We start from the raw sequence: 10,401 nt of genomic DNA on the forward strand, positions 1-10,401 counted from the left end.
GGCTTCAGAGTCAGAGAAAGAAAAGCTCCTGGGTTCGAGAGTAAGCGCAAGCAAAACACAAACATGAACAGTTCATTACGTCACATCCGCCAGATTACAAAAGATTCCTCCTCGCCTACCTTCTTTCTTCTCGCGCATGCGCAGCTTACTAAGATCGCGCGGTGGCGACCGGCAGGTTGGACTGCGGCGGTTTTTGCAAGTTTCAACCTGCAAACGAGTGAGTCCGGCAATGCCCTTCCACATTCCTCTTTCGCAAAGTGTTGGCGATCATCCAGAAACAAACTGCGTGAAAATCCGCCCAGCAATTCGGAAACTATCACCAAAAATGTCCCTGAACAAGTTGTAAACAAACTAACCCTAATCGATCTCAAGCCGCCGTGGAAAAGTACTCGAAACTAGAAAAATAAGAGCGCCCGATGTCTAAAATAGGTCAGCGAAGCATCAGAAAGTGACAGGGTGTCTCAAGTAACAAAGAAACAGACCTTCGATAGCCTAAAATAGAACATATAAGCTAAAATACCATCATGTCATGGAAGCCGAGGAGTAGGGGCCCGTACCTCGGCAGGATAACCGGCGCGACATAAAGTTGAATAACTTCGTAAATAGTGAAGCCACAGAAAAGTATAATATATAATTTTAAAAGGCTGAGCAAGGGCTATCCAAAAGTGAAATGGGATTTTGTCTATTATTGCTGGTTTTCGAGATATTAGATAGAAAAGCTGTGTAGCACAAGGTTACCTGAACTAGTGTTATCAGATACCACTGAAAATCTGTCAAAATTAGCGGAAAATTTTTTAATTTGGATTCGGAATCGGGAAGAAGAAACCAACCAGGAAAAGTTGCTACAATTCAGGCACGGACAAGCATTTAGCTAGTGTGGCACAACACAAGTGAAGATTTCAGAACATTTGAAGTTAACCCTTTGTCACTCAAGCAGACGCCACAGGGTGTTGGGATGCGCGCACAATAAGGTAATTGCTGCAGTGGGCACTTAAATTAAGAAGGTGAAGGACAAGATCGTTTGGGCTATGCCCGAAGAAGTGAGGAAGATTAATTAACAACATCAGGAGTGTAGGCTCAGCCGGGCTGCAAACAACTTGTTTGGGGTTCACCTGAAGATATACCAATAGGAAAACGACTCAACAGTAACCAAGCTGTGTGGAAGAAGCCAACCATGTCAGATCAAGAGCAGGCACAGAGGCAAATGGACAAAGAAATGTTCAAGAAGCCTGTAAGCAAGGTAAAAAAGAAGACAGCTGAAAGAAGACCAAAAGAGCCAACATATGTCTCAGACACAAATCACCAGTGTGGTGGACTCAGAAGAAGAGAGGAGGGAACGACAAGAAAAGAACAGAACTCCTCCAGCAAACGCTGACCCCTCAAGGATGGAAACCACATCAATTCTCAATGAGTTGGGAGTAATTGACAAGATGATCTTTTCAGCACTGATCGAAATCTCTAACAAGACGGCAGAAGATGAGAGTGCTCGAAGACAGGTTGACTACATCGTGTCTGGAGTAACCAAGCTGAAAACTCTCTTCCTTGAGGCCACACATGAGAATGAATTTCTCAAGGGAAGTTTGGCGGAGTGTAGAGCAAGAACCCAAGGAGGGCCATCCTATGCGGACATCGTAAAGGAAAATGAGGAAAAGGAACAAAAAGGGAACCAAAACCAAAGCCAGACAAGAGCATTAATCATCACTTCAACGACAAAAAGGAAGGAAAGAATTCTCGAAGACATAAAACGCAACATCAACCCTGTGGAGCTGGCCATCAAGGAAACCTCCCTGAGGACAAGCAGGGAAGGAGTTCTGGTGGTTTCATCAAATCAGGAGTCTCTTGAGACAATCGCTAATGACGAATTCCAATCGCAGAACTGGAGCAGCGCGCACGCTCCATCACAGAACGCCTCAATCCGGCGGAGAGCACGCTCCCAGACTCTGCGTTTCGAATACTCTTGCTCCGGCCGGAGCAAGTAGGTAGCGCTCGCGAGCAAACGGAGACGGAGAAAGTACCCATCATTCCTAGCACTTGCCCGCGCTTTTCGTGCGCTCGCGTCGTCTGCTTTGCAAGCCTGCAGCCTTTCTTCCCTTTGATATGGAGGTTACACCAGCCGTTTACGCAATTATATCCTCCTTGCTCGAAGAGCCGAGCGCGGACACACACGGTAAGACTCCTTCAGCACTTTCTTTAATATGGAAGAAAACTTCGGTTCACATACCGAATGTTTGCAGCCTTCCAGAGCCGAGCTGTAACGTGCGCGGCTTTGAGTTTACACGGACGATGGACATATAAATAGTTGATTCTTGATTTTTCGACAGATGAGTCGGAACTGCTGCTCTCCGACTCGCTGTCCTCAAGCAAAGCGAGCGCAAGAGCGCGACGCGAATCACCATCCATGGCGGCGGCAAATACTAATCGTCTGCTATGGAGCGGCGCGTTGCAGAGACCAGAAGCCAACGCGGCGAGCCACCGGAAATGGATGCGCTAGCTAGCGCATGCGCAAGCGTCGCTCGGAAAGTCACGTCACGCAAACTTCCGGTCGGTTCCCCCGATTTCGGCGGAGCAGTTTTGACTGCTCCGCGGAGCGACCCTTGCTCGGCAATTGCTCCCGTTCTGCGTTTGGAAGACGCGATCCGTGTTCCGGATCTGCGTTTGGAAGACAATTGCTCCGAAAGGAGCAGAAAACGTTGCTCTGGAAGTGCTCCTGCTCTGCGATTGGAAATGGTGAAAGATGGTGAAAGAAAATGAAGCAACGAAAGATCTGCAAGTGAAAGAACCCAAGGGACGACGATTGGAAATCAAGATCGTGGGAATAGAAGGCGACATCGACGATGAAGACCTTGTGGAAACCATCGTCAAGCAAAACAACATCAAGTGCGAAAAAGAAGATATGCACGTGAAAACAACTAGAGATGGACGAAGAGGAAGAACAGCCATAATCGCTGTCAACAAACGTGCATACGAAGCACTAGAAGGTCGCACACATGTAAACATCGGATGGGAAAGGTGTCCCATCTTTGAGAGCTTATTTGTCATCAAATGTTCAAAATGCCCATGTCTGGAACACGCAGACAGGTTCTGCAAGGCACCAGCTAGGTGCATAAACTGTTCAAAACCAGGAAACATTTCAAACGAGTGCGAACGTAAGTCTTTTTGCTTAGCCTGCCGGCAAGCGGGATATGATGCAGAGGATTGCAATCACCCGTTGTTGGCTTATTCATGCCCATGCTACCAGAAGAAGGTAGAAAAAGAAAAAGAAAGGATTTTGGCAAGGCTGAATTAGGCGGACAACACTCTGGAACAAGATCTGAAAATCAAAGAGGGCAATTGCAATTAACGCAAAAAGGAAACAAAGAAACAATAACAATAATACAAATCAACCTGGCACGATCATTTAAAGCAAATTGAAAGATTTTAACAACGAACATTCTCACGATATCTCAGCAATTCAGGAACCGTACATTTTGAACGACAAAATAATTCCATTTCCGATAAAACATAAAATAATAGCAAACAGTAAAAAGCCAAAGGCAGCGATTATTGTACATAAAGATAATATGCAAGTTTCCCCAATTAAGGTTGAAGAAAAAGTAGTAATAGCTCGAATAATTAAGGGGAGAAAGAAAATTATTGTAGCAAGTGTATACTGTCCCCCAAATGAAGATATCATACCAATTTTACTCAAAATTGAATTAGATATAGCGCCATTCAAAACAGAAGAGATCTTAGTAATGGGAGATTTCAACGCAAAAAACGTCATATGGGGAAGCAAAGTAAATGATCAGAGAGGAAATGAAACTTGTGAATTTGTAATACGTAATGATCTTATAATTTTAAATGAAAGGAATTCACCACCCACATTTAAAACAAGTAGAGCCAAAGGATGGATAGCTCTAACCCTAGTGAATCAACCATTAAGCAGTTCAATTAAAAGTTGGAAAGTTCTAAAACATGCCAATAATAGTGACCATAGATACATTCAAATAGTAATAGGAAAAGTAGAACAACCAGTAACATTTCATTTAACTATGAAGGGAGAACAAAACATACTCAAGGAATTAAAGGATGATATATGGTTTGAACAACATCACGAACTAAATTCTGTTGAAGATATAGAAAATGTAGTAAGCGAATTCTATAGAAAGATCAAGTCACTTCAAAGGAAATATCAAACTAAATTAAAGGAAAGCAAACACAAGCTAAATGCAAGGTGGAACACGGAATTAGAAATAGAGAGAAAAAAAGTAAGAGCAATGAGAGTTCGTTATCAAAAAACACAAGGAGATTTAAGACAGGTGTTTAAGCAACAATATTACAAGGAACACACAATTTATAATAATATTGTCATGCGCCTTCGTAGAACGTCGACAGAAGATGAACGGTCGGGTAGATTGGTGAAGAAAGAAGAGCAAGGGCAGAGGGACGTTTGTACGCTTCACCGCAGTCCTGTTTGGACAGATCCCTGTAAATAAACCCCCCGTGCGTACAAAGCACTTAACATCTTGGTGGAGGTGCAGGGTGGCGGTTCTTAGAACGTTCTTGTGTTAGCTGGCCGATGGTGATGGTGAAAGGCCGAAACGGTGCAAGTAGTGGGGGAATCGGCCGTGACCAGTTATGAGATGAATAATTGCCTTCACGGGTGGAAATGAGATGGGTATGATATTGGGAAGAAAATCAAAAATGAGTCGCTTTCAAGCTGCTCGAAGAGAATGGTTGTCTCCGAGCAGCGCTCCAGGGGCTCGCGCTAGCCTAGCTCGCCCACCTGTTCGATCGGCTCGCAGCCTAACTCCAGGCTGCGAGGCTTATCTTTTTTCACGCCAGCCTGCTGTATACCTGCCTGCGGTGCTTCTGGGGCTCTCCTGCTGCGGTCGTGGACGGCGCCGCGACTTCCGCTTGCGGGCCTGCAACCCGCGGGCGGTATTTTTGGCCGCAATTTTGTGGTTGCGGACTTAGCCACGGCCGCTGACCTGCCGCGGCTGCTGTTCCTGCTCGCTGCTGGCGGCCGCCTGGTTCGAGTTTTGGTCCCGCCCTGCCGATTCCACCGCGCGGTCCTGCGCCACGCCCGCGGCTACCGCCAGGGAGTGGCGGCTTTTTCGGTCGCTTTTTTGTGGCAGCTGGACTTTGTCCTGCCTGGCCACGCTGCCTTAGCGAAGCTTAGGCCTAGGCCTAGCCTTGTCCCGCTGCTGGCCGGGCAGGCGGTCACCCGCAGCCGCGCTCATGGCGACCTCGGGCCCTTCGGCGTCGCCACCTTCTCCAGGAGCGTCGCCCGCATCACCTGCGTCCCGGCAGCCAACGACATCGGTTGCTGATGACTTCATCCGAGCGGCGACCCAGTCGGTGTCGCTGGACGCTGCATCGGTGCCATCGCCTTCCGGTGAGGGTATTCTTCCCTCGATGTGGCCCTTCTCTGATTCCGGCGACGCCGCTATCGCAGCAATTCCTGTTCCGCCGGAGCCTTTGTCCCCGTACTTGGCGGTGCCCAGCACGACGGCCCGGTGCTTCCTCAGCCGGGGGTTCGCGGGCGTCGGACTCCGGCGCGGACGTGCCCGGGCCCGTGGCGGCGGGCGAGACCAACGGCCAGGAGGGCTCGCCTCCTACGGAGGGTCCCTCCGGCCACACCAATTCGTTCGAGCACCTCCCGCGGCTCTACTGCATCAAGTCATTTCAGGAGCGCCTCATAAACTTTATGAGCGCTCCTGAAAACAAGGTCGGTGTCCAGGCCCGCAAATACATCACCCAGGTCTTCGCGGAAGTGACGATTGCCTGCGCCGATTACCATGCGTTGGCGTCGGATGCCCGAGGCTGCTGCGAGGTTCTCCGCGGCATGTGGGCGATGGAGCGGCGAGAGAACTCCGAGCTGCGCGAGCGGGCGATGACGGCGGAGGTCCGGTTGCGGGCCTTTGTACCATCTGCGGTTGCGGCAACGCCAACGGCCCGACCGACCTTCGCACAAATCGTTGGGACTTCGCCGCGGTCGACGCAGGCACCACCCTCTGCGACGACGCCCACATCAACAAATGGGCAAGTGGCGGGCCACTTGGCATTTATTATCGTGACGTCGCCAGAGGCGACCACACCATCACAGGTCGTCCAGACATTAAATCTAACATCAACCCCGAAGACGCGGGAATCGGTCCAGTCACTATCAAAACCACGCAGAGTGGAGTAACTATAGTCGCTAAGGACCGCGCAACAATAGAGAACCTCCGCAACGCGATTAGAAATAACTCGGTTACAAACAACGTTATGAGCGTTCGCATCCCGGAAAGACGTCATCCGCACGTGCGCATCTGAGGAGTCGACCCCGACGTGGCGGACGGTGATTTAGTTAATACAGTCGCCGACCGATTTTTCGGACTTCAAGGGAACGGGAAAAATGTCCGAATAAACGAACTGTCCGAAAAAACGGTTAAATGAAAAAAATGAACTTTATTTTGGCTCATCAACTTTAAGGGGGGAAGAGGGTCTTAGATAAGGAATTGTTAATATTGCAGTTATGGTGATGAAAATTACTGTGCATATGCAGTTTTTTATGCTGATTTCAAATATGTACCTCTCATTTAGATAAAACAAATTTTTCACTGTTTATGCAGTTTTTAAGTACATAATCTTTGAAATTTTGCCGGGATACTGGAAAGAAATCTGTTGCACATATGTCAGTATGTATAATATCAATGGCTTCTGCAGAAGAAAATAAATGCAATAAGACTAACTTTACCATTCTATGTCTCCTACATCAGAAGTTATGCATGTTTGAAGTTACAGTTCAAAAATGGACAAGATTAGAAATAGGCTATGTGAATTTTTATATTATTTGCATTTATGTGAGGTATAACTGTTTCATCTTATTGCAAACATCCAGCATTCAGCTACAAAACAAAAGAAGAATGAGCAAAATCACTTGCATAGAACCAGAGAAAAGTTCACGGCAATAGTATGAAGCGGCAGAAAAACTCGAACTAAGAAAATGGTGAAAAACTAAATGCAATGCTTTTACCACTTTTCTGGCTGATAAAAATGTATTTATTCTGAATGATCCAGGAGCATAATCTGGGTCGTCCTTTCCTCGCTGCCGTCGTTTTGCAGCATGCTGAAAATCGACCGAGGCTGCAATACGGAGCGTGTCCTTCTCCTTTGCCCTCTGGATACTCTTGCTGTTTTGTGTAACTTGCAGCTCTTGAAGGATACGCCCTGAAGCCTCTCTTATTCCTGAATTGAAGCGTATGACCGCCTCAGCTACTGCTGTTTCTACAGCAATAAGAGATGCATGCTTCTGCTTCGGCATAAGGGACCATATCACCGAGTGCAAAGCTTCATTTGCATTTTGAGTCTTGCCCCTGTGGCACCGTCTCGCTTAGGCGCTCATACACAAGTGCCCTACTCACATGGTCTGGGAGATTATAGCGGTGTTTGGGCGGAGGTTTCCCTCTTGCAACTGCAGCATTATGTGTGCACCAAGAGTTGATTTGGCTGTTCCTGTGTGGATGTGACATGGTAATAAGTCGCCTTATGCATGGCATCAATGTCACCAACATTAGACTTTAAAGCCCAGCTATAATAATCACTGAACTTTGCAGTCATGTCTGCTGTTAATTTTCCTCTCCCGCCAAGACTTCTGCCTTCTGTCGTCCGCTTCTGCACAAGACTGCGGAGTGCAGTACCCATCCGCTTCTTTACATGATTAATGCAGTCCTCCTTTTCCACGGGCATAAAGCCATATACTTGTGCTTCCCGAATGGCACGGAAGGACCTGCTATCCCCGTCACACAACATTGTTGTGTAGCACAGGTTGTGCCGTGAAAGTGATCGCTGGAAGAGTGTGACAGCAGCCTCCACTTCCATCTGGCCAGATTTGCTGTCAGTATTTTTCTGGCAGACATGGTCTTTTTTCCAGACGCCGTAGCTGGGGTCATCTTCTGAGGGAGCACGCTTGCAGCCAGCATAGAAATTTGAGAGGACTATGAAATCTAGCACATACCCTGAGAACAGTTCAATAACAGTTCCCACACCAATATGGGACAAGTGCCCTCTCGTCATCCAGCTTCCATCGAAACATACTGCTATGTTCCCCGGATTTCCAAAGGAGAGTTCTTTGTAGAGGTCCTTTACCACTGTGGCACATTTTGAAAGCACTGTGTCAGCTGCTTTCATTGCTGCAGGGTTTATTTTAGCCTTCAAATGGTTTTGATATGTCTTGTGGTGCAGGCCCCTGTGAGAGATTCCCATTGTAGAAAAAATATCATTTAATGCTGCATGGCCATTTCCTGTACTCTGTACAGCGCGAGCAGCAAGAATGTTGATTTCAAAAGGGTTGCATTTCGCCATTCCCGCAACCCGGCGAGAGCTCCATTCATTTCCTATGGAACCACAGACATCGCAGTCGAGGCGCAATTTGACCGCGGCGCCATATTCCCGGTCATCCCTGCCGATGGAGATGGAACCCCCGCATCCTCGGCACGCAGCGCTTTCAAGCAAACGGTTGATCACTGTCAAGTCAACGATCGTGTACGTCGCCGCAGACGCTGACAGGCTGGCGTCGTCGCACGCGGGTACAAGTTCCTGCAGCTTACGCTGACTCGCGGAGATCGCCGACAAACCTGCAACTCTTTCGTCGGCCTGTTGTTGCAGTCGCTGCTGATCGGAAGTTGTTAGGAATGTGGTATCAATCCTTATTCGGTGCTGCTGTGCGCCAGCGTCCGCAGCTTCTGATGTCGCCGATCGGTATCGCCGTCGTTATCGCCGCCGCTGCCGCGTCGCTCGTTGCAGCCGCTGCCGATCGCCGGAACGCATCAGTTAGCCTTCTTGCACCTTTCTTGCGTTTTTTGCCAAATTTATGCGCACTGTGAAATTTCTGACGCCGCGACCGTGGGCTAGGCATGGCTGGCTTTTTCAAAATGGCGCCGTGCCGAAACGGTGCGAGCCAATGGGACGCGCTAGTTTTGCCACGTGACGGCCAATAGCACAGTCGCGTACCTAGCTTTTGTTTGTGGCGTTTTTCTTCATTTTCAAAGCCTCGTAGAGAGTTTCCTCTTGGCGGGAAAAAAAGCGGAAGGGCTGCCATTTCAAACGAGACCAAGATGGTGGCGGTACGGCGGGTAGTTTCGATACGCGGAGCCACGCAAAATCGCCGTTTTTGATGGTTTTTCCTGAGGAATCTCATCGAGATCGAATCTTTAGTTTGATTTTCTCGAAAACTATGCGGTATTTTGCTTTCAAACTTCGCCAGCAGATGGAAATGAACCTCATAAATATATGTATGACAAAATAAAAAAAAAACAATTTTTTTTCAATTTTGCGCCATAAAGACCCGCTTCCCCCCTTCAAATAATCTCAGATTGTGCCTTGCCTCATTTTGCGCCTGCGGGATACGACATCCGCTTGTATTTGCGCAAGTGTCGTTGCTTCATCGTACACATTTGAGAGCAATGTCAAGGCACTGGCAATTTCCGATGTTGGTTGTACACAGCCGAGGGGCTCTTCATCGGAGCCAGAGTCGTTGTCTTGGAGCTCAAGCACCTGCGCAACGATCTCGTCATCGGTGAGTTCAGTGCACAGTTCAAGGTCGTTGTCAACTTCGGCAAACTCGCGGAATGTTGTAGCTGCCGGAATGTCCATCCCACTGCTTTTGAGGTCGGCGATTAAGTTTTCGCCGTCTTCTGCTGCTGCGTCGTAACTGGCTGTAGCTGCACTGTCAGCAACAGGCTCTTCGGTGGCATAAAATCCGGCGTGCCTGAAGCAATTCGCGATCGCTGCCGGCTGAACGGCCGTCCACGAATCGGCAAGCATGCAAATTGCCGAAAAAAGATTCACTGAGTACGATTTCTCATTTTCAAAGCACAGGACTGTGCGGCGAAGAAGACGGGCTCGGTAGTGCACTTTCAAATTTTGAATCACGCCCTGGTCCATAGGCTGCAGCACACTCGTAGTGTTAGGGGGCAAAAATTCCAGCCGGATGGCCTGAAGGTTGTCTACAGCACCGTGTGCTGCACAATTGTCAACAAAAATTACCACTTGGCGTTGTTGGGACCGGAACATTCTGTCCAAGCGGCGCAGGTAATCCTCGAAGAAGGACTGCATAATCCATGCCTTCGAGTTGTTCATGTACCATGCTGGCAAGTTCCTGGCGCCCTTGAAGCATCTCGGGTTTCGAGACTTTCCAATCACGAGGAGTGGAAATTTCTCGGTACCGGTCGAGTTCGCGCCGACCATAACGGTAATTCTTTCTTTGCTGTGCCGCTCTCCGGAACAGGTGTCACCCGAGAAACACAGCGAACGGTCCGGTAACATCTTAAAGAATAGGCCTGTTTCATCTCAATTAAACAAGCCCTCAGGTCTGTAGTTTTGCAGCACAGAGATTAAATTCTTGGAGCGGTATTCTGCCACTATTTCCTGGTTGAC

At 48.3% G+C, this 10,401-nt stretch overlaps 1 protein-coding gene across 2 annotated transcripts; it reads left to right on the forward strand.

The window, feature by feature from the left end:
• Nucleotides 1–94: 94 nt before the first annotated feature.
• LOC146210174 (uncharacterized) lies at nt 95–9,485 on the forward strand. Of its 2 annotated transcripts, XM_084608411.1 has the most exons (3): nt 96–217; nt 4,785–5,377; nt 5,438–9,485. In XM_084608411.1, exons 2-3 carry the CDS (start codon nt 5,312–5,314, stop codon nt 6,170–6,172), a joined length of 801 nt encoding a protein of 266 aa, XP_084464537.1. In that variant the 5' UTR covers nt 96–217; nt 4,785–5,311; the 3' UTR covers nt 6,173–9,485. The 2 variants fall into 2 exon arrangements, with proteins under 2 accessions (XP_084464531.1, XP_084464537.1); XM_084608405.1 differs by having other exon boundaries at nt 95–217; nt 4,785–9,485.
• The last annotated feature ends 916 nt before the right edge of the window (nt 9,486–10,401 follow it).

Source organism: Amblyomma maculatum, chromosome 1 (genome assembly GCF_055883805.1).
Source record: "Amblyomma maculatum isolate TAMU_Amacu chromosome 1, ASM5588380v1, whole genome shotgun sequence".
In the NCBI taxonomy this organism is placed as follows: Eukaryota; Metazoa; Arthropoda; class Arachnida; order Ixodida; family Ixodidae; genus Amblyomma; species Amblyomma maculatum.